The sequence below is a fragment of the Callithrix jacchus genome, chromosome 22 (assembly GCF_049354715.1).
Source record: "Callithrix jacchus isolate 240 chromosome 22, calJac240_pri, whole genome shotgun sequence".
Classification (NCBI taxonomy): domain Eukaryota; kingdom Metazoa; phylum Chordata; class Mammalia; order Primates; family Cebidae; genus Callithrix; species Callithrix jacchus.
In genome coordinates, this window is record NC_133523.1 from 1,010,244 (window position 1) to 1,037,821 (window position 27,578).

The following is a 27,578-nucleotide window of genomic DNA, read 5'->3' on the forward strand; positions in this document are numbered from 1 at the left end:
GGGGATGCAAGTTCGGGCCTCATAAAAGCCTGGTTCCCCACGTCCCTGCATGGCCACGTCGGGCTGGCACCTAAGGGCGGTACCTGTAAGTGCCTAGCCATGAAGTGGGGATGAGGTCAGGGCTCAGGAATGTCCTGGGAGGCTTAGAGGCACCTGGTATCCTGGACCACAGGCCTCCTGGCCAGGCCAGAAGCCCACCTGACATCCAGCTGCCCCTCACCCCCCGATCCTGGCCCTCAGAGCCATGAGTCAGGGGCAAAGAGTTCTCAAGGGTCTGCTGGGCTGGGTTTGCACTTGGACCTGGGCCTGGAGAGCGGGACGTAGAGCAGGGGGCTGTGACCTCCGTGTCCTGTGCCTGGGAGACCCGCTCTTCCCACCCGAGGTAGGTGGGAATGGAGTTTGGGGAAGGAGAGAGGTTGGGGTTTTGGGATTGGGGTGGGGTTGTGGAAGGGGACAGCAGGGAGACCTGGGGAGGGGAGAGAGTTTACACGGGGGGGGGCGGGGGGGTGGGGGAAGGTAGGAGGCCGGGATCTGTTCGCAGGCAGATGCCCCTGCTCTTGGTCAATGCTGCCTCAGGCTGTTATCAGCCACGGGTGCCTGCCTCCTGCTGCCCAGCACATCCGGTGGTCCGGAGTCCCTGGAATGCAGCATGGGAGGCAGGGGCGGGGACCTTAGCTCAGGGCGGCGCTGAGGTCTGGGGCAACCTGATACCGCCCACAAGGTTGCTGAGACATAACCACATGTCCTCAGCATATTCTGACGATGGTGGGGTCCACACCACAGCTTGGGGACCCCCGTGGAGGCAGCCCGGCTGTGGGTGGATGCGGGGACTGGGGCCGTTCTGACTCTTCCTGGACTTCCTTGTCCACAGGGCTTCGGTTCTGGGCCTCAGTTTCCCTACCTGTCCTGACCCGGCCCACCTTTTGGGGCCACGGGATGGGTGATGGATGGGGTGACCCTGCTCTGCCCCGCCCTGCCGGGGCCCTGCCATGCCCTAGGGTCTGCAGGGAAGGGGCCTGGTGGAGGTGGAGCTGGGGTTCGCCTTCAGGAAAAAGGGGGCTGCAGAGGCGCAGCTTCGGCCTGTGTCCGGGGTCTGAGGTTGAGGCTCCGGGAGCTTGGTGGCGTCTGAGCGCGCGTGGAGGTCCGTGTCTCCGCGTGTCACCACGCACACGTGTCTGTGCACGCCCAGTGGCGGCCATGGGTGACGGTCAGCGCCCTGCAGTCGGCCACCCGGTGCCCGCCAAGAGCCCCAGCGCCAACCAGGGGCTCCCCGTCCCACCCCGTGAGCCGCACGGCTCTGCGCTCCCGAAAGCGGAAGCGGGGGGCGCGGCCCGGGGCTGGGGCGGGGCCTGAGACCTCACCTTCTTCGTGCCCACTCCGCGGAGCCGCAGGCCGAGGCCGGGGAGGGCTGGGGGCGAGGTCGCGCTGCCGCCTCCCCGAGGCCTTTTCCTGCCGCGGGGAGGGCGCATCACGTGGGCCTGACAGCTGGGGAGGGGGTGGCCGGTGGCAATGCGCTCCCCAGGCGGCCAGCACCCGGGGCTGCGGCGCTGAGACCCTCGGCCCGTCCCACCCAGCCGGGCCCCGCGCGCTCCCGGCCCGGGCCCCGTCATGTTCTCCAGGAAGAAACGGGAGCTCATGAAAACCCCTTCCATCTCCAAAAAGAACCGCGCGGGAAGCCCCAGCCCGCAGCCCTCAGGGGTGAGTGGAGCCGGGGCGGAGACCTGGGGCTGACACGGGCCCGCAGGGGACAGGGACAGGGGACAGGGACAGGGACCCGCCCTGCGCTCGGGGCCCATGCTGGGGCGGCGGCTGGGGGCCCGTGCCAGCTACAGCCCCTACCGGGTCGGACGGCGGGGGCCACAGCGGAGAGGCCGGGACCCTGGCGTTCAGCTAACGGTAGGGACCCTGGGAGTGGTGGCCGCCTCCCTCCACTCCGTCCGGGGCTGGCTGCGGGGCCCAGGGAGCGGGAAGGGACGGGACCAGGGTGGGGGGCAGTGCTGGGTTTGGGTCGCTGCAGGTCGAGGGCTTAGGCAGCCTGGGGGCTCCGGGAGCCGTGGAGGTGGGAGGGCTGTGGCCTGGCCATTGGGGTTGAGGGTTTCCCAGGCAGCAGATCCTCTCATGGGGTCCAGCAGGTACCGGGACTGGGGAGCGTCTCCAGGCCTGGGGTGTCTACAGAGCTCGGAGGTTAGGGGGTGTCTACACGGCCCCGGTCCATAGGGTCCAGGGGACTACAGACCCGCAGGGTACAGACATAGTCACAGGTGTCTTTACTTAAAGTAGCCGCGTTATGGAAGCCTGAGGGGGGCTAGAGCTAGAAGGGCTGAAGACCATCCCCACCCCCACCAGGAAGTGGGGACCCCCCTCCCGCGCCTCCCCGCAGGCCCCGCCCCGGCTGTGGTTTGGGCAGGGACCGTTGTTTGTGAAAGCTCTAGTGAAGAGGATGTTGGGTAACAGGTGGGGGGGGTACACCACCAAATCTCGGCCCTGTGACCTCTGGCCTTTGAGCCCTGTGGGATCAGGGTGATGATGGCCCTCCACAGCCCCACTTCATTTCTGGGGAAACTGAGGCAGTGTCTGGGCTGGAAAATCCCTTTAACGAGCTCCCCTCGGACCTGCCCAAGGAGCTGCCCAGGAAGGATGGGGCTGACGCAGCGATCCCCGGACCAAGCCTGGAGCCGCCTGCCGGGTCCTCTGGCGTCAAGGCCACAGGCACCCTCAAGCGGCCCACCAGCCTGAGCCGCCATGCCAGCGCAGCTGGCTTCCCGCTGTCGGGTGCCGCCTCCTGGACACTGGGCCGCAGCCACCGGAGCCCAGTGACAGCTCCCAGCCCGGGCGAGCTGCCCTCTGAGGGCGCCGGTCCTGATGCCATCGATGACATCTCCCACCTGCTGGCGGACGTGGCCCGCTTCGCTGAGGGCCTTGAGAAACTCAAGGAGTGTGTGTTGCGTGACGGTGAGAGCCGCCGGGACGCCGAGGCCTGGGTGGAAGACAGCCACGGGGACACTGAGGCCTGGGTGGAAGACAGCCACAGGGACGCTAGGCCTGGGTGGAAGACAGCCACGGGGACGCTAGGCCTGGGTGGAAGACAGCCACGGGGACGCTAGGCCTGGGTGGAAGACAGCCACGGGGACGCTAGGCCTGGGTGGAAGACAGCCACGGGGACACCGAGGCCTGGGTGGAAGACAGCCACGGGGACACTGAGGCCTGGGTGGAAGACAGCCACGGGGACACTGAAGCCTGGGTGGAAGACAGCCACGGGGACACTGAAGCCTGGGTGGAAGACAGAGCCAGACACGGATGTTTCCAACCCAAGAGAGGATGGAGGGAGGGACTTGGGAGGCTCAGAAGGGAATGACAAGGAGTGCTGTGTGGAAGCGGCCATGATAGCTAAGGCTCTGGGGGATGCATAGGAGTTTGGTAGGGATGTCGCTGAGTGTACTCTGTCTCAGGAGGCTGCCCAGTTGATTTTGTTTTTTAAGGATCTGATGGCGATTAGGAGGGAAAAGCAGAGGAAATGTCCCAACCACAGGCTCAGAAACATGGAAGCAGAATGCGTTTGGGGGCCAAGGTGTGGGTGCGCTGGTGTAGGATGAAGGCATGACAACGCCGGGCAGAACGGCAATGGGGAGCCATAGAAGGTGTCAGAGCACAGGACAGATGGGGGCAGGTCTGCATTTTAGAAGGAAGCAAACTGCGGGTTGGCCGAGGTCTGGGTAGACAGAGCTTCAGGAGCCGCAGCGAGGGGAAGGACGGGGGCGTCAGGCGAACGGAGGTGCCGGGACTCAGTGCCCTGCAGGCCGACAGTTCCGTTTTCTCTTCCACGCGGCCGCTGACAGCCCGGCTTCCTGCCAAGTTATTTTCATCTGCTTCCTGTTTGTCCCTGGCAGCCCAGCGGGCACCTCATGTGCTGCCTTCAGCCCCGGCTCCTCCCAGAAACCGCAGTGCCAGGATCGTGCCAGGCACTCTGATCTGCTCCCTGCAGCTGCCCATTTTACAGATGATGAAACTGAGTCTCTCGTGAGGCCCTGACCCTTGGCTCTGCCCAGCTAGGGCAGGGCAGAGCCAGGATTGGACCTCAGGTGGCCAAGTGGCCTCTGTGCCTTCAGGGAGTTACTTAGGGAAGGAGTGGGAGCCCCCGGGGTTATCTGGTCGCAGAGGCGGGGGCCAGGCTGGTTTCCTGGGGAAACTGTAATCTCAGTTCCTTTCCGATCCTGGCGCTTCCTTGGGGGCCTGGCTTGGGCAGGGCTCAGCTCCCAGGCTCCTGCAGGAGGTCCGAGCCGGGCCAGCCAGGCCGGGACATTCTCTTTTTTTGATACAGGATCTTGCTCTGTTGCCCAGGCTGGAGTGCAGTGGTGTGATCGAGGCTGACTGCGGCCTCCAATTCCTGGGCTTAAGCCATCCCCCCATCTCTGCCTCCTAAGTAGCCGGGACTACAGGTGTGAGCCACTGCACCTGGCTCATTTTTTTTTTTTTTTTTGAGACGGAGTTTCGCTCTTGTCACCCAGGCTGGAGTGCAATGGCGCGATCTCGGCTCACCGCAACCTCCGCCTCCCGGGTTCAGGCAATTCTCCTGCCTCAGCCTCCCGAGTAGCTGGGATTACAGGCACGCGCCACCGTGCCCAGCTAATTTTTTGTATTTTTAGTAGAGACGGGGTTTCACCACGTTGACCAGGATGGTCTCGATCTCTTGACCTCGTGATCCACCCGCCTCGGCCTCCCAAAGTGCTGGGATTACAGGCTTGAGCCACCGTGCCAGCCTAATTATTTTTTTTTTCTTTTTTTGAGACAGAGTCTCACTCTGTCACCCAGGCTGCAGTGCAAGGGTTAGACCTCCACCTCCTGGGTTGAAGTGCAACCTCCACCTCCTGGGTTCAAGTGATTCTCCCGCCTCAGCTTTCTGAGTAGCTGGGATTACAGGCGCGCACCACCGTGGTCAACTAATTATTTTGGGTTTTTGTATTTTTAGTAGAGATGGCATCTCACCATATTGGCCAGTCTGGTCTTGAACTCCTGACCTCAAGTGATCCGCCCACCTTGGCCTCCCAAAGTGCTAGGATTACAAGGATGAGCCACTGCACCGGCCCAATTGTTGTATTTTTTGTAGGGCCGGGGTCTCCCCATGGGCAGGTTGGTCTAGAACTCTCCAGAGCTAACGCTCTTCTCTGGGAGGGACCTGCCTCCCAAAGTGCTGGAGTAAGAGGCCTGAGCCATTGCGCCCGGCTGGGGACGCCTTCTGCACGCCTTGGGGCCGTCCCAGGCCCGACGAGGCCCTGGTCGCTAGGATGAGGGCTCCAGTCCAGATGCATCTAAGCCGCTGAGACCCTGGCGAGACCCTTCCCTCTCTAGGTCTCAGGTGACTTGTCCATAAAATGGGGCCACCGTGATCGCCCCCCCCCTGCAGGGTTCCTGAGCCATCACCAGACATCCTCTGCCTGCAGTGATGGTTGTGGGGTCCACCCCGCAGCTTGGGGACCCGCATGCATGGCCCACATGGGCAGGGTGGAAACCCCGGGGCCCGCCCCGACTCTTCCGGGTCCGCCTCCTTCCCGGGCTTCGGGTCTGGGCCTCAGTTTCCCCTCCTGTCCTCAACACTCCTCACTTCGACTCGCGCCGCCCCAGCCGGGGCGGGCTAAGGGGACGGCGGGGAGGGGTTTCCCTCGCGGGGGCGGGGCCTCCAGACCGGCCGGAGCCGGTTTGGCCTCTAGCAGCCACCGGAGACCCCCTCGGTCAGTTGCCGGGCCCCGCGCGCTCGGGGTCTCCGCGCCCCGACGGCTGCGCCATGTGTATCTGCGGCACCGCGAACCCGGCACTGGACGAGGGTCCCGTGCGCTGCAGGGCGGGCCCCCGAGGTGACGGGACAGGTGCGCGGGGCGTGGGGTCCCCGGGTTGGGGGGTGCACAGGGACCCCGGGAAGGAGCGTGGCCGGGTCCTCCTAACCGGCTTCCCAAGTGCCTGGAGCGCAGTCCGGGGTCCGGGGTCCGGGCGGAATCTGCGGCGGGGGTGACACTCAGCCGGGGTCCTCGGTGGGAAAGGGGTGGGGCAGTTACTGTTTCAGGCTCCAGTAGGATTTGGAGCAGCCTCTGAGCGGCGCCTCCCGCGGGCCTCGGTGTCTCCCGGTCCCTCCCCCTCCCGCGAACCCCGTGGGTTGGTTTCCACCCTCGGGTTCTTTCTCCTGCGCCCTCGGCTCGTTTCTTTTCTTTTCTTTTCTCTTTTGCTGCCGCCCAGGCTGGAGTGTGGGGGCTCCATCTCTGCTCACTGCAACCTCCGCCTCCGAGGGGGGTTCAAGCGATTCTCCTGCCTCAGCCTCCCCGGTAGCCAGGACTGCAGGGAAGCACCATCCACAGCAGCTCCTTTTTGCATTTTTAGTAGAGGCAGAGTTTTACCACGTTGGCCTGGCTGGTCTTGAACTCCCGACCTCAAGTGATCTGCCCACCTCGGCCTCCGAAAGTGCTGGGATTACAGGCGTGAGCCACCGCGCTTGGCCCCCTCTGCTTTTTTTCTTCCTCCAGTTGAGAACGTTTGATGAGAGCATTTACCTTTTTGTTCTTTATTTCTTACAGACACAGGGTCTCACTATATTGCTCAGGCTGGTCTCGAATTCTGGGGTCAAGTCGTCCCCTTGCCTCAGCCTCAGCCTCCCAAAGTGCTGGGGTCACAGGTGTGAGCCGCTGTGCCTGGCTGACGAGGGCAGTGAAAGCCAGGTTCCAACAGTCAGAGCTGACCACCACCCTCCTCTGCTCTAACACCTTCTATGGCTCCCTGCTGTCCTGGCGATGAAGCCAGGCAGGACCCCTGTGCCTGGCATCTCGTGCCTTCAAAGCAAGTGTAGAGGGAAAAGCTGTGCGATTGTTGAGAAATGGCTTCCCACCACTATGCCTCAGTTTCCTTACCCAGGTAGAAAGGGCAGAGAGACCTGGGCAGGGCTTTGAGCAGTCCTGAGGGGTTAGGGCAAGGAAGGGTTTGCCCGGTGGGCTGCATGGAGAAGGGGGCTGCAGGACTGTAGCTTGAAGGACAAGAGGCAGTTTGCTATCTGGAGGGGCAGGAAGAGTGCCCTGAGCAGCAGAGAGTACCTAGGCCAAGGTCTGGCCTTCGATGACCTGGCCGGCAGCCCAGAGAGGGACGGGGTCCTACCTGAGGTCTCAAAGTGAGCCCCAGGCATCTGCCCTCTGCCACCTCTGCCTCAGTTTCCCCATCTGGGAACAGGAGCTCCAAAGAGGAGGGAGGAGGTGGACAGACCTTCCCTGGGACTGGGCCCCACCCCACTGCTCACTCCGACTCTGCCCAGCAGACCTCCTTGAGGCTCGACGCCCACTGGCCCACGAGTGCCTGGGTGAGGCCCTGCGTGTCATGCGTCAGGTCATCTCCAAGTACCCGCTGCTGAACACCGTGGAGACGCTCACAGCAGCCGGCACCCTCATTGCCAAGGTCAAAGGTCAGCCTACCGGAACAGGGCTGTCTGCCTGGAAGGGCGTCCTGGAGGCGGGCATGTTTACAGTGGGTTTTGAAGGATGCATAGGAGTTTGATAGGCACAGCAGCTCCGCGCTGCTCCCCCTGGGTTAAGGGCTCCCATCAGTTCTTGCAGGGACGGTCACCTCCCAGGGCGGGCCCACTTCCTTGTCCTTGTCTCTGCCTCCCAGCCTTCCATTACGAGTGCAACAATGATCTGGAGAAACAGGAGTTTGAGAAGACCCTGGAGACGATGGCTGTGGCCTTCAGCAGCACGTGAGCCTCGGGAGCCCGTGGGGCGGAGTGAGGGAGCGTGGGGGGCCCGGGTGTCTCTCGATGGTGACCCCCCGGCCCCGCAGAGTGTCCGAGTTCCTCATGGGTGAAGTGGACAGCAGCACCCTCCTAGCAGTGCCTCCCGGGGACTCAAGCCAGGTGAGTGCGGTGGGCCGGGACCACCCGTGTCCAGGTTCTGGAGGCCAGTCACCCTGCTTCCCCCGCGCACCTGGGTCCCCCTCTCTGTCCGGGGTAGTGGGTGGCAGCCATCCCCCACCCCACCCCCCGCCCAGGGGCTGGTCTCACCTGCGTCTCCATCCTACAGTCCATGGAAAGCCTGTATGGACCGGGGAGTGAGGGCACCCCTCCCGGCCTTGAGGACTGCGACGCTGGTAAGCCCCACCCAGTGGCAGGCAGGCGGGCGTTTGAGGGGTGGGCAGTTGCGGGGTTGGGCCAGGCTGAGCAGGCCTGGTCCCCTGCAGGCTGCCTGCCCGCCGAGGAGGTGGACGTGCTGTTGCAGCGCTGTGAGGGGGGTGTGGACGCCGCCCTGCTCTATGCTAAGAACATGGCGAAGTACATGAAGGACCTCATTGGCTACCTGGAGAAGCGGACCATGCTGGGTGAGAGCTGGGGGTCCCGGCAGGGCGGTCCTGGAGGGGGGCTTCTGGGTGGGCTGGGAAGGCCTTGTCCCGGCTTCTCACACCCCTCCCTGGCCTGCAGAGATGGAGTTTGCCAAGGGCCTGCAGAAGATTGTTCACAACTGCAGACAGAGCGTCATGCAGGAGGTGGGGGCCCCGTGGGCATGCGGTGGGGGTCCCTGGGCCCAGTTGTGAGTCTCAGCCCCATTTTAAGGGCCCAGAGGCCAAGGCCAGGGGCTTCCCCTCTATACTAATGGGGGTGGCTGCAGGGACCAGGGAGGTGGTGGCTCGGGGTGCTGCAGCCGCCCTGCCTCCATCCCTGCCCACCCAGTGACCCTGCCCCCACCCACAGCCGCACATGCCGCTCCTGTCCATCTACTCGCTGGCCCTGGAGCAGGACCTGGAGTTCGGCCACGGCATGGTGCAGGCCGTGGGCACCTTGCAGACCCAGACCTTCATGCAGGTGGGTGGTGCCCGGGAGGGCGGGCTGGGCGGGGGTGTCTCCAGGGTACCCACTCACAGCCCCTCTTGCCCCAGCCCCTGACCCTGCGGCGGCTTGAACATGAGAAGCGCAGGAAGGAGATCAAGGAGGCCTGGCACCGCGCCCAGAGGAAGCTGGTGAGGCAGGCGGGAGGGTCGGGCGGGGGCGGGCAGGGCCTCAGCGCAGGCGCGGTCCCAGCCCCAGCCCCAGCCCCATGGCAGGGACCCCGCAGCGAGCTGTGGGTGAGCCCCAGCCTCCTGCGCATGCGCGGCCCGCTCCAGCTCCAGCTCCATCGCCCCCAGCTCTGCCTGGGAGGACCCAGGACCCCGGGGCGCACTCCGTTCCTGCAGAAATGGGGAGAAGCTGTGCCTCCCTTGGTTGTGAGCAGCAGGTCCCCGGAATGGAGGGAGACTGATCCTCCCTCAGGACTAGTGAAGGCTCCATGCTCTGCCTGCATATATTTGTTTTTTTTTTTGAGATGGAGTCTTGCTGTGTTGCCCAGGCTGGAGTGCAGTGGTGCAATCATACCTCACTGCAGACTTGATTTCCTGGGCTCAAATGATCCTCCCACCTCGGCCTCCTGCGTTGCTGGGTCTACAGGCACCAGCCATCATACCCAGATAAATTTCTGATACTCACTGTGTCGCCCGTTTTTGTTTATTTGCACCTTGTGTCAACAGGGTCTGGTGAAATGCACCTTCCTAGTTCCTTCCAGCCCATAGCAGCAAACACACGTCGGCCCACTTGGGTGCACGTGAGGACAGCTCACCTCCTACCCTGTTCTGCTCCCGATTTCTATCCTCACCTCTAAATAGAGAGGCTCACCCCGTATCAGTCAACATGAAGCAGGCTGGACCCCTTTTTTCTGCTGTGCAGGGCTCAGCTGGGGAGGTCGAATAGGTGATTTCATGGACGTTTAGGGTGTGGCTGAGCCGCTGCCGTTACAAACCCCATTGCTATGACAAGCTTGTGCCCCCGTCTCAAGGATGCCTGAGGGTTTATCTGGGATCAGTGCCCAAAATGGAACTGCTGGGTCAAGGGGCATGCGTGTAGAAGCTGCCTTCCCAGGGCACGGCAGTGCTTTTCCCGGTTTGTGAACCTTCAGTTCCTATCCTTTGCTTACTTTGCAGAGGCTTGTTATTGATCTGTCAGAACTTTTTACATATTAGAGAACTTAGGCCTTAATGATATATTAGACTCCTGACATCCCCCTCCCACATTTATTGTTTGACTTTGGATTTTACCTGTGGCCTATTTTGCCAGGTAGAACCCTACGATTGTTAGCAGTAATGACGTTAGGAATAGTCCTTTTTTTTTTTTTTTTTTCAGTTGAGAACGAGTCTTGCTCTGTTGCCCAGGCTGGAGTGCAATGGCGCGATCTCGGCTCACCGCAGCCTCCGCCTCCTGGGTTCAGGCAATTCTCCTGCCTCAGCCTCCCGAGTAGCTGGGATTACAGGCACGCACCACCGTGCCCAGCTAATTTTTTGTATTTTTAGTAGCGACGGGGTTTCATCTTGTTGACCAGGATGCTCTCGATCTCTCGTGATCCACCCGCCTCGGCTTCCCAAAGTGCTGGGATTACAGGCTTGAGCAATTTTTTTTTTTTTTTTGTAGGGATGGGGTTTCACTATGTTGGCCAGGCTGGTCTTGAACTCCTGGCCTCAATCGATCCTCCTGCCCCGGCCTCCCAAAGCACCGGGATTACAGGCGTGAGCCTGGCCATCTCCTAGCAATTGGATGGGTCCGTTTGTTTACGTGTGAATCTGGTGGTGCAGGTTGTGAGGTGTGGCCCCCGAGCCCACGGGTTTTTGACTAACTGCTCTTCCTGCCACCCTGTGGGTTCATGGCTTCCTGCCTGGGCGGCTTCTCTGTGCTCGTCTGTGAGGAGGGAAGTGAAAGCAACAGAGCCTGGAGATGCTGGCCTGCTCCCGTGGGGGATGGTGGGGGGGTCTGCAGGGGCCGCCGTGCGTGCCTCTGTTGGGAGCTCAGCTGTGCCTCAGCTTCCCGGGCTCACGAGACACCCATTCCTCCGAGGGTCCCATTGCTGGTGCTTCCAGAGTCTCGCTCTGTCGCCCCATCTGGGCTCGCTGCAACCTCCGCCTCCCGGGTTCAAGCAACTCTCCTGCCTCAGCCTCCTGAGCAGCTGGGATGACAGACGCCCAATACCACACCCAGCTAACTTTTGTAGTTTTAGAGACGAGGTTTCACCACGTTGGCCAGGCCGGTCTTGAACTCCTGATCTCGTGATCCGAGGGCTTCGGCCTCCCAAAGCGCTGGGATTACAGGCACGCACCACCATGCCCAGCTAATTTTTTGTATTTTTAGTAGAGACGGGGTTTCACCATGTTGACCAGGATGGTCTCGATCTCTTGACCTCGTGATCCACCTGACTCGGCCTCCCAAAGTGCTGGGATTACAGGCGTGAGCCACCGCGCCTGGCCCTAATTTTGTATTTTTAGTAGAGATGGGGTTTCTCCACGTTGCTCAGGCCAGTCTTGAACTCCCGACCTCAGGTGATCTGCCTGCCTCCGCCTCCCAGAGCGCTGGGCTTACAGGCTTGAGCCATCGTGGCTGGCCTTTTATTTATTTATTTTGAGATGGAATCTTGCTCTGTTGCCCAGGCTGGAGGGCAGTGGTTCGATCTCTGCGCACCGCAACCTCCACCCCCTGGGCTCAAGCTGTTCTTGTGCCTCAGCCTCCCGAGTAGCTGGGATTGCAGCTGCGTGCCACCACACCCGGTTAATGTTTTATATTTTGGGCAGAGATGGGGTTTCACCATGTTGGCCAGGCTGGTCTTCCAGTGATCTGCCCGCCTCGGCCTCCCAAAGTGCTGGGATTACAGGCGTGAGCCACCGCGTCCTGCCCTCCTCCCGTTCTTCCGTTTTCTTTCTTTTTTTTCCTTTGAGACGGAGTTTGGCTCTTGTCACCCAGGCTGGAGTGCAATGGCGCGATCTCGGCTCACCGCAACCTCCGCCTCCTGGGTTCAGGCAATTCTCCTGCCTCAGCCTCCCGAGTAGCTGGGATTACAGGCACGCGCCACCATGCCCGGCTAATTTTTAGTATTTTTAGTAGAGACGGGGTTTCACCATGTTGACCGGGATGGTGTCGATCTCTTGACCTCGTGATCCACCCACCTCGGCCCCATTCTTCCATTTTCCATCACTGGGCAGGGTCCTCTGCACGACCCACTGGGCCACGGGGTCTTGGTGAGAGAGATGGGGTGGGGAGGAAGGGAGGAGCAGGAACTGAGCCCTGTCGGAGGACAGGGTGGGAACTGACCTCCGGGCTCCCACGTCCACAGCAAGAGGCGGAGGCCAACCTGCGTAAGGCAAAGCAGAGCTACGTCCAGCGCTGCGAGGACCACGACAAGGCGCGCTTCCTCGTGGCCAAGGCGGAGGAGGAGCAGGCTGGCACTGCGCCTGGGGCGGGCGGCACGGCCACCAAGACCCTGGATAAGCGGCGGCGGCTGGAGGAGGAGGCCAAGAACAAGGTGAGGGTGGGCGACGGTGGGCGGAGGCGGGGCCGGACGGTCCAGAGGAAGAAACGGAGGGGCCGTGGCCGCTGCCACTTGGGGTGAAATTTACCCCCTCCAGGCCTTTGTGTTTTTGGGTTTTCGTTGTTTGTTTTGTTTTCTGTTTATTTTTGTTTTTTTTTTGAGACGGAGTCTCGCTCTGTGGCCCAGGCTGGAGTGCAGTGGCGCGATCTCGGCTCACCGCACCCTCCTCCTCCCGGGTTCAGGCAATTCTCCTGCCTCAGCCTCTTGAGTAGCTGGGATTACAGGCACGCGCCACCATGCCCAGCTAATTTTTTGTATTGTAGTTGAAACGGTTTCACCACGTTGGCCAGGATGGTCTCGATCTCTTGACCTCGTGATCCACCCGCCTCGGCCTCCCAAAGTGCTGGGATTACAGGCGTGAGCCACCACGCCCGTCAGCACCCAGCTAATTAAAAAATTTTTTTTTGTGAAGACAGGGTCTCAGGCTGGGTGCAGTGACTTACCCCTGTAATTCTAGCCCTTTGGGAGGCTGAGGTGGGCAGATCATATGAGGTCAGGAGTTAGAGACCAGCCTGGCCAATATGGTGAAACTTCGTCTCTAGTAAAATTACAAAAAATTAGCCGGGTGTGATGGCGCGTGCCTGTAATCCCAGCTACTCGGGAGGCTGAGGCAGGAGAATCACTTGAACCCAGGAGGCGGAGGTTGTGGTGAGCCGAGATCGCGCCATTGCACTCCAGCCTGGGTGACAAGAGCGAAACTCCGTCTCAAAAAAAAAAAGAAAGAAAAAGTAAAAGATAGATGATGTCTGACTATGTTGCTCAGGCTGGTCTTGAACTCTTGGCCTCAAGCGAGCCGGATGACAGGCACGAGCCCGGCCTCCCTGGGATTTATGTCTCAGTCCTGCACCGCAGGCTGAGGCCTCCCTCTATGTGCACCCTTGACCCCACACCAGGCGGAGGAAGCCATGGCCACGTACCGCACCTGCGTGGCCGACGCAAAGACGCAGAAGCAGGAGCTGGAGGACACCAAGGTGACCGCGCTGCGGCAGATCCAGGAGGTCATCCGGCAGAGCGACCAGACCATCAAGTCGGTGCGTGGGGTGCTCCGGCCGCTCGGCGGCGATGGCGGACAGGCCGGGCCCCTCCTGACCCCGCCGCTCTTGGGTGCCGCCCGCAGGCCACCATCTCCTACTATCAGATGATGCACATGCAGACGGCGCCGCTGCCCGTGCACTTTCAGATGCTTTGTGAGAGCAGCAAGCTGTACGACCCGGGCCAGCAGTACGCCTCCCACGTGCGCCAGCTGCAGCGGGACCAGGAGCCCGACGTCCACTATGACTTTGAGCCCCACGTCTCTGCCAACGCCTGGTACCGCCACCCAGCTGCCCGGTCCCCGGCGCCCACGTCCCTGCCTGGGAGCCGGGCTTCCCTCCGTCGGGGGCAGGAAGATGAAGCTGCGTTGTCCCCCATCACCACCCCTCCTTCTCCTGGTTTCTCCCGCTAGGTCCCCCATCATGCGTGCCCGGAAGAGCAGCTTCAACGTGGGTGATGTGGCGGGGGCCGAGGCTGCTGGCAGCCCGCCAGATGTAAGTGGCTCCATTGAGGGTGCGCCTGCCAAGGACCACAGGGGTGAGTGTCCGGCAGGGCCCAGGGGTGGGGCGGACGCTGGCTTCCTGTGGCCCACTCTGGCCCTTCACCAGAGATGTCTCTTTCTCCAGCCGGGCGAGGACACCAGGTGCACAAGTCGTGGCCGCTCGCCATCTCAGACTCGGACGCCGGGCTGGACCCCGACCCTGGCACAGGTGAGGGAGGCACTCGGGCGGGCTGGGGTGTGGAGCTGCCACCTCTCCTGGGCCTCAGGGGTTCATCACGCACCGGGGGCAATGGAGGGGGCCCACCTGGCTCAGGAAGTCTGATTGGCACTTATTCCCTCCTGGGCCTCAGGGGTTCATCACGCACCGGGGGCAATGGAGGGGGCCCACCTGGCTCAGGGAGTCTGATCGGCACTGATTCCCTCCTTGGCCTCAGGGGTTCATCACGCACCGGGGGCAATGGAGGGGGCCCACCTGCCTCAGGAAGTCTGATTGGCACTGATTCCCTCCTGGGCCTCAGGGGTTCATCACGCACCGGGGGTAATGGAGGGGGCCCACCTGGCTCAGGGAGTCTGATCGGCACTGATTCCCACTTAGGGGACTTTAAGAAGTTTGAGCGGACATCATCCAGTGGCACCATGTCGTCCACGGAGGAGCTGGTGGACTCAGAGCGGGGACCCGGGGCTTCGGCCTTCGAGCAGGGTGAGGGTCCCCTGACGGAGCCAGGGAGATGGTGGTGGGGGGTGGTTTGGACACTGTCGACGGGCCTGGCCCTGACCTGCCTTGGTGACACTGGCCGCCTGTGCTGCCCACAGCTGACCTCAATGACATGACCCCCGAGCTGCCGGTGGCTGTGCCCAGTGGGCCGTTCCGCCATGAGGGGCTGTCCAAGGCAGCCCGAACCCACCGGCTCCGGAAGCTCCGCACGCCCGCCAAGTGCCGAGAGTGCAACAGCTACGTCTACTTCCAGGGTGCCGAGTGTGAGGAGGTGAGTGGGACGTCCCCACGGACAGCAGGGAGCCTTGGAGGTGCCCGGCACCGCCCGCCTGTGCGCCCTCGGGAAGGTCCAGCCCAGAGCAGGGAGCAGTTAGGAGCCTTTGGGGGGAAGGGAACGGAGGGGGTAGGGTGGGCTCTTTTAGGTTTAGGGACGGGGTTGGCCCTCTGAGGCCTGGAGGCAGTGGGTAGAATGAGGCGCCCCCAGGGCATCTGGGGATTGCAGCACAGGCGCGGCCATAGTCTGTGCAAAGGCCCTGGGGCTCAGACCAGAAAGCCAAGGGTGGGAGGGGAAGGAGAGGAGGCTGGAGTGGCCGGTTGGATCGCCCCTGGGGAGGAAGCCATGATCCACTCTCTAGCTGGTGTTTGCAGAAGCTGCCATTCGGTGGCAGTGAGGGGCCCGAGGTAGGTGGGTGGAGCCGGGCACCCTGGGGCTGCGCTCACTCACTCCGGCGCCCCCAGTGCTGCCTGGCCTGCCACAAGAAATGCCTAGAGACGCTGGCCATCCAGTGCGGGCACAAGAAGCTGCAGGGCCGCCTGCAGCTGTTCGGACAGGATTTCAGCCAGGCGGCCCGCAGTGCCCCCGACGGCGTGCCCTTCATCATCAAGAAGTGCGTCTGCGAGATCGAACGGCGGGCGCTGCGCACCAAGGTGAGGCAAGGTGGAGGTGGCTCCCAGCAGGGAGGCCGGCGTGGGCTGAGGCTGATGTGCCCCCCACCCTCGTGCCCCTGCAGGGCATCTACCGTGTCAATGGGGTAAAGACGCGCGTGGAGAAGCTGTGCCAGGCCTTCGAGAACGGCAAGGAGCTGGTGGAGCTGTCGCAGGCTTCACCCCACGACATCAGCAACGTCCTCAAGCTCTACCTGCGCCAGGTGAGACCCACCGGAGGTGGCCTTGCAGAGCTTGGAAGGAGAGCAGCGCGGCGGGAGGAGGTGCGGTGGGGGCCCGGAGGGGCTGCAAGATTGTCGATGCACCCGGCCTGGAGCGGGTGGGCGGCACAGCGCCTGGCGTGGGGGGCGGCTGAGGCTGGGTGCGTGGTCAGGGCAGGAGCGGAGCGGGGCCAGATCTGTGCAGGGGACCCGATAGGGACTGGAGCGGCTGGGTGTGGCTTGGTCAGCTGGGTGGGCCCCGTGGGAGAGGCGTGGCCCCGGCGGAGCACATCTGACGTTCTGGGGCGGGGCCAGCGGTCGGTGGGGCGTGGCTAGAGCAGGATGGGCAAGTTCAGTGCTCGGCAGGGACCCCGAGGAGGGTAGGGGCGCGGCTGAGGCTAGGCAGGTGCAGGACTGGGGGTGGGACCTGGGCCTAATGGGGCGTGGCTGGGTCGGTGTGATCAGGTCTTGGCAGGGGCGGGGCTGGGGCTAGGGGCGTGGGCATGACCGGTTAAGGGTGGGGTAGGGGCGTGGTCATGGATGAGGCGGGCGGGGCTGGGACTAGGGGCGTGGTCATAGCCCCGGAAGGACAGGAGCTGGTATTGGGGGAGTGGTCATAGGTGGGAAAGGGTGGGGCTGGTCTGGGGGCGTGGCTATGGGTGGGGAAGGGCGGGGCTGGCTTGAAATGGCTGTGGGAGGGGCGGGGCTGGGGCGTGGTTGTGGGCAGGGAAGGGCGGGGCTGGTCTGGGGCGTGGTCATGGCCAAGGAAGATCTGGGATGGGATGGGAGGGGAGGGGAGGGGAGGGGAGGGGGACCCGCACTTCGCAGGTGGTGGGGAAAGGGACCCGCACTTCGCAGGTGGTGGGGAAAGGGACCCGCACTTCGCAGGTGGTGGGGAAAGGGTCCCGCACTTCGCAGGTGGTGGGGAAAGGGTCCCGCACTTCGCAGGTGGTGGGGAAAGGGTCCCGCACTTCGCAGGTGGTGGGGAAAGGGTCCCGCACTTCGCAGGTGGTGGGGAAAGGGTCCCGCACTTCGCAGGTGGTGGGGAAAGGGTCAGACTATGCTGAATAGAGCACGAGCTCGTTGGGATACTCTCGGGCAGGATGGGCGTGGGCAGTGCGAGGAAAGGGCTGGGATGGCGCGTGGCCCGGGTGGGAAGGCCAGAGCTCATGCTGGTTGGAACAGGGGACTGACAGTGCACCGCGTGGAACCCACTGCACCGAGTGGAACCCACTGCACCGAGTGGAACCTGCTGCACTGGCTGGAACCTGTGCTCCGTGGAGCGTCGTCAGTGCTTGGTGGGGGTGGGGCTGAGGGTGGGAGCGTGGCTGGCACTCGTGAGGGCTGGGCCAGGCTATCAACCTCAGCTGACCCTTGGCTCCTCGCAGCTGCCAGAGCCGCTCATCTCGTTCCGCTTCTACCACGAGCTCGTGGGGCTGGCCAAGGACAGCCTGAAGGCGGAGGCCGAGGCCAAGGCGGCGACCCGGGGCCGGCATGATGGCTCGGAGAGCGACGCAGCGGTGGTGGCCATGGCGGGTCGGTTGCGGGAGCTCCTGCGGGACCTGCCGCCCGATAACCGCGCCTCGCTGCAGTACCTGCTGCGGCACCTACGCAGGTGAGGCTCGCCGGCGCACGGGGTGGAGGGTGGAGGGTGCGGGGTCCCGGGAGCTTCTCAGCACCTGGCCCTGCCCGCCCTGCAGGATCGTGGAGGTGGAGCAGGACAACAAGATGACCCCCGGGAACCTGGGCATCGTGTTTGGGCCCACGCTGCTTCGGCCACGGCCCACCGAGGCCACCGTGTCCCTGTCCTCCCTGGTGGATTACCCCCACCAGGCCCGCGTCATCGAGACCCTCATCGTGCATTATGGCCTGGTCTTCGAGGATGAGTCGGAAGAGACTCCCAGGGGCCAGGTGAGGGTGTGGGCCTGACCAGGGCTGCCCACTCGGGGCTGGGCACACTGGTTGTGGGATGAGGCCCAAGGAACCACAGGGAGATAGTTTGGGGGCCTGGGTGTTTTGTGTAAAGAACTGGGCGAGGTCTGCATTGAATCTAGTGGAGGTGCAAAGGCCCTGCGTTGGCCCCTCCACTCTCCATAGGAGCTGGCATCAGGCCTCATCCTGCAGCCACAGCCCCCTTCCCCGTTCCCCACCCCGGTGCTGCCTGCGGCCACAAGCTCTCCACTGGCCCAGGTGTCCACAGCCCTCCCGAGCCACCACCGCACTCTGCCGGGCGTCAGTTCCCCGCTTCACATTGTCCTTTTTACGAGTTGTGTTTTCTTTCTTTCTTTTTTGAGCTTCTTTGAAGCCGGTTTTGCTCTGTGGCCCAGGCTGAAGAGCAGTAGTGCCTTCACGGCTCACTGCAGCCGCCACCGCCTGGGCTCAGGTGATCCTCCTGGTCCAGCCTCTCAAGTAGCTGGGACCACAGGTGTGCTCCACTACCACACTCGGCTCACTTGTGTGTTTTATTTATTTGTAGAGACTGGGTCTCGCTGTGCTGTCCAGGCTCGGGAGGAACTCCTGGGCTTAAGGGATCCTCCCGCCTTTGCCTCCCCAAGTGCTGGGATTACAGGCTTTTTTTTTTTTTTTTTGAGACGGAGTCTCGCTCTTGTTACCCAGGCTGGAGTGCAATGGCGCGATCTCGGCTCACCGCAACCTCTGCCTCCTGGGTTCAGGCAATTCTCCCGCCTCAGCCTCCCGAGTAGCTGGGATTACAGGCACGCGCCACCATGCCCAGCTAATTTTTAGTATTTTTAGTAGAGACAGGGTTTCACCATGTTGACCAGGATGGTCTTGGTCTCTTGACCTCGTGATCCACCCGCCTCGGCCTCCCAAAGTGCTGGGATTACAGGCGTGAGCCACCGCGCCCGGTCACTTTATCTCATTTCTTAGCGGCATCTCCATCCTCCTGATTTCTGGTCCTGGGTGTTTTTTTTTTTTTTTTGGAGATAGAGTATTGGTCTGTCGCCTTGCCCAGGCTGGAGTGCAGTAGCGTGAACTCTTGCCTTGGCCTCCTGAGTAGCCGGGATGACAGGTGCACACCGCCATGCCCTGCTCATTTTTTTGTATTTTAGTAGAGACGGGGTTTCACTCTGTTGCCCAGGTTGGTCTCTACTCCGAAGCTCAGGCAGTTTGCCTGCCTCAGCCTCTCAAAGTGCTAGGATCACAGGTGTGAGCCACCATGCCTGGTCAGGTGCTTCTATTTTTTTCTTTGAGATGGATTATCTGTTGCACACTCCGGAGTGGGGTGGTACAGTCTTGGTTCACTGCAACCTCAGCCTCCCGAGTACCTGGGACTACAGGCTCGAACCACTACACCCAGCTAATTTTTTTTTTTTCTTTTTGAGACGGAGTTTCGCTCTTGTTACCCAGGCTGGAGTGCAATGGCGCGATCTCGGCTCACCGCAACCTCCGCCTCCTGGGTTCAGGCAATTCTCCCACCTCAGCCTCCTGAGTAGCTGGGATTACAGGCACGCGCCACCGTGCCCAGCTAATTTTTGTATTTTTAGTAGAGACGGGGTTTCACCATGTTGACCAGGATGGTCTCGATCTCTTGACCTCGTGATCCACCCGCCTCGGTCTCTGAAAGTGCTGGGATTATAGGCGTGAGCCACTGCGCCGGGCCGATTTTTATATTTTTAGTAGAGAGAGTGTTTCACTTTGTTGGCCTGGCTGGTCTTGAACTCCTGACCTCAAGTAATACCCCCCTCCTTGGCCTCCCAGTGCTGGAATTACAGGTTCGAGCCACTGTGCCCAGCCTAGCTATTGGATGTTTTAGTCCATCTTCCAGTATCTCTGGGTGTTAGGAGCTGGTTTCGTCTTGGCTGAGGACGGACCACCTGGGGTGCAGCCTCTGGACAGCGGCACCTGAAGCTCTGACAGTGTCTGCTGAACGCAGCCTTCGGTCCCGTGCTCCTGTTGTAGGAGCTCTCGGGAGAAACCCCAGATGGGCTGGGGACAGGAGCGGACTTTAAGAAATGCCCGGGCCATGTACCTCCTGGGAAAGGCCAGTGTGGTCACCGCCTGGGCAGCAGCAGGTGTCAGGAGCTGTTAGGGGCTGCGGGTACTCGTTAATTTACAACATGGAAAATGGAGCCCGGCCCCTCCCTAACTTCTGGTCCGCCCCTGCAGGACGAGTCATGCAGTCAGCGGGCCGAGGTGGTCATCCAGGTGCCGTACGTGGAGGCAGGCGAGGGGATGGTCTACCCCCTCCCGGAGGCAGCGGAAGACACGGCCGGAGGTGAGTGTGTGGGTGCCCGAGCAGCCCCGAAGGAGGCTAGGCTGGTGTGCGGCACCCACGGGCACAGGTGCCATGACCCAGTTGTGTACACAGTGCAGCTGCACAGACGGTGGATTTTGTCTGCCATGGAGTCCACACCTCTGAGCTACTCGTTTCCCTTTAACCTCCTGCAAACAGGCAAGGCAGTGCCTTTTGAGGCTCCAGATGCACCAGCCACGGGCCGGGCTAAATGCCTTTCCCAAGGGAGCCTCATTTTGTAGGGAAGGGCCCGGGCCGGGGGTTTGACCCAGGTGGCCGGCCCTGGGCACTGCCTCTAGTTCCAGGACACCTGTTCTACTTTTCACGCTGCTGATAGACACAGCTGAGACTGGGCAATTTACGAGAGATGTTTAATGGACTCAGTTCCATGTAGGTGGGGAGGCCTGAAATACATGGTGGAAGGCTAGGAGCAAGTCACATCCTGCATGGATGGCGGCAGAGAGCCTGTGCCAGGACACCCGCCCCCAGCCTGGCTCCATCTCTGCTCATTTCCACCTCCGCCTCCAGGGTTCAAACAATTTTCCTGCCTCAGCCTCCCAAGTAGCTGAGATTACAGGCACCTGCCCCCACGTTCACCTGATTTGGAGACAGTCTCCCTGTCTCCAGGCTGGAGTTCGGTGGTGCAATCCCAGCTCACTGCAACCTCCGCCTCCCGGTTAAAGCAATTTCCTGGCCTTAGCCTGTGAACAGCTGGAAACACCATGCCCGGCTTTTCTTTTGTATTTTAGTGATGGGGTTCCACCAAGTTGTCCAGGATGGTCTCAATCTCCTGACCTCGTGATCCGCCCACCTTGGCCTCACGAAGTGCTGGGAGTACAGGCATGAACCACGGCGCCCGGCTAATTTTTGTATTTTTAGCAGAGATAGGGTTGGCCAGGCTGGTTTCAAACTCCCGACCTCAGGTGACCTGCCAAAGCGCTGGGATTTCAGGGATAAACCACCACACCTGGCCATGCCCGACTAAGTTTTGCATTTTTAGGAGAGGTGGGGTTTTAGCATGTTGGGCAGACTGGTCTCAAACTCCTGACCTCGTGATCTGTCCGCCTCGGCTTCCAAAACTCTGGGATTATAGGTGTGAGCCCCTGCACCAGGCCGGGAAACTCGGTTCGTTGTTTGAGATGGAGTCTAGCTGTCTCCAGGCTGGAGTGCGACGCCGTGCGCTCAGCTGGCTGCAAACTCCACCTCCCAGGTTCAGGCAATTCTGCCTCAGTGTCCTGCGCAGCTGGCATTACAGGCACGCACCACCAGCCTAGATCTTGTATTTTTAGTAGAGACAAGGTTTTACCATGTTGGCCAGGCTGCTCTTGATTTCCTGACCTGGCAATCCACCCACCTCAGCCTCCCAGAGTGGCCACCGCACCTGGCTCCAGATCTTGGTGAGACTCACTGTCATGGGAACAGCACAGGAAAGACCTGCCCCACGATTCCACCGTCTCCTGCCAGGCCCCTCCCACAACGTGGGAATTATGGGAGCTACCAGATGAGACTTGGGTCGGACAGCCAGGCCACATTAACAGTCCTCTCCTCCCTCCCTCCACTGTTTCTCCCCATCTCTCTCTTCCCTCCATCTCCCTTCCTCAGAATCCCGAGTTGTGTCCAACGACTCCGACTCGGACCTGGAGGAGGCCTCCGAGCTGCTGTCCTCATCGGAGGCCAGTGCCCTGCGCCGCCTCAGCTTCCTGGAGCAGCACCAGCACGAGGCCAGCCTGGAGGAGGCTTCTGGCAGCCATAGTGGTAGTGAAGAACAGCTGGAGGCTGTGGCCAGAGAGGATGAGGATGGGGACGGGGACGGGGGCTCAGCTCTGCAGCTCTCAGGGTTCAACACCAACCACTCCAACAACGTGCCGCAGGCCCCACTGCCCCCCATGAGGCTCCGTGGTGGGTGGATTGCACTTGGCTCCTGCAGAGCGAGGCAGCCAGAGTTCGTCTGAACTGGGGTAGGGCCAGGAGCGCGGGTGGCGGCTTCTCCTGCGTGCTCCTGTCCATCTCCAGAGCGTCCCAGCCCCGTGGCGTAGCTCAGCAGCCATCCTGGGGCTGGAGGCCATGCCTCCAGGAGCATGAGGCCTTGGGGCTGTGCGGAGTGTGCCCCGCACTCCTTTGCAGGCCTGGCTGGGCCAAGTGGGGGGCATCACTGCTGTCCGTGAAGCCACCGTGGCCCTGGTGGTGCCCCTGGGGCTGTGTGCATGACGGACGGAGACCCTGCCCTCCTCACAGGTCTGCAGGAACTGGGCCTCCAGAAGCCATTCTGGGATCCTCGGATGGGGGCAGAGGCTGGGGCTTGGAGGGGTGTCAAGAGTGCATTACAGCAGGGTCTGGACACAGGCCCTGGACCCCCTTTTCCAGAAAGCCAGTATGGCCACCTGGGGCTCAGGTACACTGGGGTCTCCGAGCCACCGTGGAATTCTCTCACAGGCACGTTTATTTTGCTGGAATAAAGTTTCTAATCAGGTCTGTTCTTTGGGGCAGCTGCAACCTTGGCAGAAGGGACCAGGGAGAGGACATGGAGGGCCCTGCAGTAGAGAGGTGTGAGGAAGAGAAAAGTCACTGCCGCAGGCCCAGTAAGGAGCTGAGGGAGGGAAGATGAGTTGGGAGGCTGAGCACCCGGGAAGCAGCAGTGGCTGGTGGGAGACAGGCCCCAAGCCCCCAACCCAGGGAACTCTGCACAGTCCAGGTGAGGACCCAAGGCACCAAGTGGCCTCACTGGGTCCTGTCCCTCCTGAGGCTGCATCTGGCACAAATCCATAGGAAGCCTCACCCCAGGATGGGAGAATTCAGGTGGGGGCTGCTTGCCTTGGGGAGTCCAGAGGAGCAGCAGCTGAAGGAGCTGGGGGGCTGGACTCCAGCAGGGGCACCCTCCTGTGGGTGACCAGGTCACTGTGTGTGTGGCCGCCTGTGGGAGCTAGGAAAGGGGAGGTAGGTGGCTTGAGGAGGGGGGAGCAGATCCAGTCTGCCCAGAACAGCCTGACACCCACTGCTGAGCATGAGGGGCTGCGGGAGGCCCAGGCCACAGTGCAGAGAGGGGGTGGTCTCAGGTGTGGGCAGTGACTCTGACTTTAAAGGAACCCGGCCCAAGTCAGACCTGGCGGAGCCCCATCCCCGGGCTGAGTGCAAAGTGTGGCGGCCGACAAGGCAACACCTCTGGCGTGGGTCAGGGTCAGCTGGGAGGCCCTCAGCACGGGCCGATGCTGTCCAGCTCCCGGGACTCGGGCCAGTCCCTCCCCAGGTGCCCACTCAGGGAAGGGTTGGCCTGAAGCCACCCTCCTGTCTGACTGACCACTGGGGTCTCTGGGCAGGTTTCTAAACCCTCTTCTGGAAAGTCCCGCCACGCAGGGGCGTCTCCTGCTATGGCAGGTCACCGGCGGGGGGAACAGTACCATGGCTCCCTCCCAGGAACAGGGCCCCAGGAGCTGCAGCCGGGTGCGGGCTGGGGTGCCCTGATGGCCCAGCACTGGGTGGGGCCTGCTGGGTGGACAAAGCCAGAACACCCCCACATCTGACCCCACAGCTGGTACCTGTCCAGGTGGCGGCTACTGCACCAGCCGGTAGGTGATGTACCTGCCAGCTGTCTCGCTGGGCCGGATGATCTTCACCACCTGTGGGGGCAGGAGCGCAGGGGCTGAGGCCTCACTACGGGCAGTGGGCAGCACACCAGCTGGGGAGGGCCCACAGGGGCCCGAGATGCTGACCCTGGGAACCTGGGGTCATGCTGTTCTCTGGGCCCAGTGTCAAGGAGGGGGCTGTTGGAGGGGACAGCAGCCCCTGCCGACTAGTGGTCAGCACAGAGCCCCCCCCCAGGGCCCCTTCCCCTGAAGGCTTACCTGTCCACGCTTTATCCCGAAATATCGAGCCACGGGGTCCCCTGCCTGGATCCTGGGCAGCTGGTTCTCTCGGAGCTTACTGGGAAGCAGGGTCAGGAAAACGCCGGGTGGAGTCATGGGGTAGGGGTGGGGGTGGGGGGATGTGGAAATCCAGAGGCACAGGTGGGGCAGAGGCCAGCGGGGCTGGAAAGGATACTATCGGGCCAGCAGCTCCGTCACTTCCTCCTTGGTCATGACGACATGCTCAGGGACCAGCTGGTGAGAGAGAAGGCCAGCAGACATCACCAAGGGCTGGGCCAGACCCCATGGGGCTCCCAGGTACTACCACCCGGCACTCAGAGCCTATCCTGCCCCACCCCAGCTCCACAGGCAGGGGTGGAGTCTGCAGGGGCACAGCTCCTGGAGCTTCTGAAGTAGATGGGCTGGGACACCGTCACCTCCTTTAAAGGAACGCGGCCAAAGTCAGACCTGGCTAAGCCCCACTCTGGGCTGAGTGCAAAGTGTGGCAGCTGACATGGCAACACCTCTGGCGTGGGTCAGGGTCAGCTGGGAGGCCCTCAGCACGGGCTGCTGCTGTCCAGCTCCTGGGACTCGACCCAGACTCCTGCTGGGTCAGTGGCACTAGGGTCCCTCCACACGCACCACAGTCCCTGTTCCATAGGCTGGGACGGGCCTGGGACCCTGCATCTTTTTTCCTTCTGAGACAGAGCTTTGCTCTGTCACCCAGGCTGGAGTGCAGTGGCGAGATCTCAGCTCACTGCAACCTCCTCCTCTCAGCTTTGAGAGGAGCTAAGATTACAGGCATGTGCCACCACGCCCAGCTATTTTTTTGTATTTTAGTAGAAACAAGATTTCACCATCTTGGCCAGGCTGGTCTTGAACTCCTGACCTTGTCATCCACCCACCTTGGCCTCCCCAAGTGCTGGGATTACAGGCCTGAGTCACCGATCCCAGCGGGATCCTGCATTTCTAGGAAGTTCTCGGGTTCAGCTGCTGCGGGCCCAGGGCCACCCTGTGAGGACCCTGCCTTCCATGTGCTAGCAGGAGTGCCAGCCCGAGCCCCGTATCCCACATCTTCCTGGCCACCTGCCAATCCTGCATCTCTGGGACCCCACAGGCGGGGCTCCGGGGCAGGGCACCCACCTCATGCTCTGTGATGTTGATGAGCAACTCCTGCTGTAGAAACTGCTCCAGGATGTACTTGGGAGCCATGTCAACCAGAGACTGGGAGAGAGAGAGACTCAGACACAGCCAGGAGGGGCCCTGACAACCCCAGCTCCATTTCCTGCCTCAGGCTACAGGCGGCTTACTCGCGTGCCAACAACACACCCCATGTCGTAAATCAGAACCCCCACCGCCAGCCCAGGGGCCTTCAAAAACCCACCCCTCCCCAGCCTCTCTGCTCATCCCAAGGGCCTCCTGTCACAAGCAGTAATGAGGCTGTGTTTCCACCCGTCAGACACTTCCACGGGCAGCCCTCAAGTGGGCACAGCGACCTCTTCCCAATACAGAGGCGCTGCTTTGTGTGGCTTTGTGAACCCAAAACCCAGTGGGCCAGAGACCAAGCTGCTCCACTGACTGCCTGTCGCAACACGGCTGCCTGGCTCACGGTGCCTGACAGACAGACGGGGGACATGGAGGTTCAGGAGTGTCCAACAGACAGATGGGGGACACGACAGGCCTCCTCAGCACATCCCGCTGGACATCAGCTCAAGAAAGAGTCTCTGGGTCCTGAAGGGTGCACCAGGCCAAGGGCTGGAGCCCACAGAGCTGGAGAGAGAGGCAAGGTGCCCTCTGCTCTGATGCCCTCCTGAGAGCCAGGGGAGGATGGCAGCTGCCTGGGATGGGGATGGGGTTCAGCACTGTGGCCCATGGACAGGGTGGGAGACAGTCGGGGCTTGCCAAACATCCGGCCACATCCTCCAGGGCACCCTGGCTGGCGTGGCCCAAGGCATGTGGGCCGCCTGCTGGCACCACCCAGGGGAGGCTGGGGAGGGTGAGAGGCTGGTGGGGGCTGGGGGTGGGGCGCTCACCTGCTTGGCAGAGGGCGTCATGCCCTGCTGCACCACGATGAGGGCGCGGGTGATGTTCTCCTCCTGCATGCGCTGGCAGTACACCTTGATGGTCTTGATGCCCACCTTGGGCTCCTCTGTGGACAGTATGCCGGCCTGTACCACCCTGGGCCCTCTTGGCCCTTGCCCACCTGGACCCCAGAGCACCCGGTTCCAGCACCCTCAGTACAGAATGCCTGTGTTCCAGTCCCACTCAGCACAGAGCGCCCGGGTCCCAGCCCCACTCAGCGCAGAGCGCCCGGGTCCCAGCCCCACTCAGCGCAGAGCGCCCGGGTCCCAGCCCCACTCAGCGCAGAGCGCCCGGGTCCCAGCCCCACTCAGCGCAGAGCACCTGAGTCCTAGCTCCGCTCAGCACAGGTGCTTCTCCCACTTGGGCCTCAGTTTCCACATTTGCAAAACGTGGCCTGAGTTGCAGAATCCTAGGACTGGGGAAGAGAGGGTTGATACCTCCCATTCACCAAGAGACGAGGACAGGGGCCTGACACCCCTCAGTCACCCAGTGACCAGGGAGTGAGGCAGAGACCCTTGACACTGAGCAGCTCCCACCCTGGGAACTTCTGGGGAGGCAGGTGACTCGGTACCAACCTCTCCAACAAGCACATGTCACACCCCAGGACACTTTAAGAAGCGTCACTGGAGGCCGGGCACAGTGACTCACTACGGTAATCCCAGCCCTTTGGGAGGCCAAGGCAGGTGGATCAATTGGGGCCAGAAGTCCAAGACTACCCTAACCAACATGGTGAAACCCGGTCTCTATTAATACAAAAAAACCTAGCCAGCCGAGGTGGGGTACGACTGCAATGCTAGCGTAACAGACTGAAGTGGGAGAATCACTTTAACCCTGGAGGCAGAGGTTGCAGTGAGCTGAGATTGCTCCACCACACACACACTCCAGCCTGGGTGACAGCAAAACTCCATCTCAAAACAAAAATGAAAAAAAAAAAAAAAAAAACAGGGTGCACTGGCTCACACCTGTAATCCCAGCACTTTGGGAGGCCAAGGAATGTGGATCACCTTAAGTTGGGAGTTCAAGACCGGCCTGACCAACACAGAGAAACCCTGTCTCTATTAAAAATACAAAATTAGCCGGATGTGGTGACAGGTGCCTGTAGTCCCAGCTACTCGGGAGGCTGAGGCAGGAGAACTGCCTGAACCCAGGAGGCGGAGGTTGCGGTGAGCCAAGATCGCGCCATTGCGCTCCAGCCTGAGTAACAAGAGCGAAACGCCATCTCAAAAAAAAAAGAAAAAAAAAAAAAAAAAAAAAAGAGCCTCACCAGGTCCACTAAGCAGACAGGCTCCATCCTCCACACTGATTCTAGGTGCTGGGCTATGCACATAAGGCTTTCTCAGTCCCCCAACCTCGGAGGGCTTTAGAGCCACAATGGGGAGGCAGACAGGTGGGGGAGACTCCACAGAGAAAGTGCTGACACCAAGTGTCCCAGGGGACCCGGGAAAAGAGTCCCCCGCACAATCTTGAGGGACAAAGAGCAGACGCTGACAGGGCGGGGAATGGGCTGGGGCGGGTTAGGGCGGCCAGGGCCGCAGCTCACAAGGAGGCTGCTCTGACCTGGATAGGGCCTCCTAGGCCAGGCCAAGAAGCTGGAAGGGCACCCAGTGGCCAGG

The 27,578-nt window shown here is 61.7% G+C and overlaps 2 protein-coding genes across 10 annotated transcripts in view; one reads left to right on the plus strand and one right to left on the minus strand.

The window, feature by feature from the left end:
* Nucleotides 1-137: 137 nt before the first annotated feature.
* ARHGAP45 (Rho GTPase activating protein 45) lies at nucleotides 138-22,514 on the plus strand. 6 transcript variants are annotated; one of them, XM_035285820.3, is made up of 23 exons: nucleotides 138-382; nucleotides 2,622-2,952; nucleotides 7,289-7,432; nucleotides 7,639-7,723; nucleotides 7,807-7,879; nucleotides 8,046-8,112; nucleotides 8,203-8,340; nucleotides 8,441-8,505; nucleotides 8,711-8,821; nucleotides 8,896-8,976; nucleotides 12,141-12,329; nucleotides 13,289-13,426; nucleotides 13,513-13,703; nucleotides 13,840-13,964; nucleotides 14,054-14,137; nucleotides 14,525-14,629; nucleotides 14,743-14,915; nucleotides 15,383-15,571; nucleotides 15,655-15,792; nucleotides 17,178-17,404; nucleotides 17,490-17,700; nucleotides 19,918-20,026; nucleotides 21,647-22,514. In XM_035285820.3, exons 1-23 carry the CDS (start codon nucleotides 245-247, stop codon nucleotides 21,994-21,996), a joined length of 3,462 nt encoding a protein of 1,153 aa, XP_035141711.3. In that variant the 5' UTR covers nucleotides 138-244; the 3' UTR covers nucleotides 21,997-22,514. The 6 variants fall into 6 exon arrangements, with proteins under 6 accessions (XP_035141711.3, XP_035141713.3, XP_035141712.3 ...); XM_035285822.3 differs by having other exon boundaries at nucleotides 13,576-13,703; XM_035285821.3 differs by lacking the exon at nucleotides 138-382 and adding an exon at nucleotides 1,390-1,896.
* POLR2E (RNA polymerase II, I and III subunit E) overlaps nucleotides 20,400-27,578 on the minus strand; it is a 9,593-nt gene continuing 2,414 nt past the window's right edge. For 2 of the 4 annotated variants that reach the window (XR_001908776.4, XR_013531210.1), the window contains 7 exons: nucleotides 25,917-26,032; nucleotides 25,027-25,107; nucleotides 24,080-24,138; nucleotides 23,884-23,962; nucleotides 23,578-23,658; nucleotides 22,856-22,964; nucleotides 20,400-22,575 (listed from right to left, as the gene is read on the minus strand). Coding sequence is in view for 2 of the 4 variants with exons in the window: in XM_078361316.1 (XP_078217442.1) it covers nucleotides 23,593-23,658; nucleotides 23,884-23,962; nucleotides 24,080-24,138; nucleotides 25,027-25,107; nucleotides 25,917-26,032 (401 nt within the window). In the remaining 2 variants the exon portion in view is untranslated. Of the gene's footprint in view, nucleotides 22,965-23,577; nucleotides 23,659-23,883; nucleotides 23,963-24,079; nucleotides 24,139-25,026; nucleotides 25,108-25,916; nucleotides 26,033-27,578 lie in introns of all 4 variants that reach the window. The other 2 variants (XM_008986886.4, XM_078361316.1) reach the window with 1 other exon arrangement.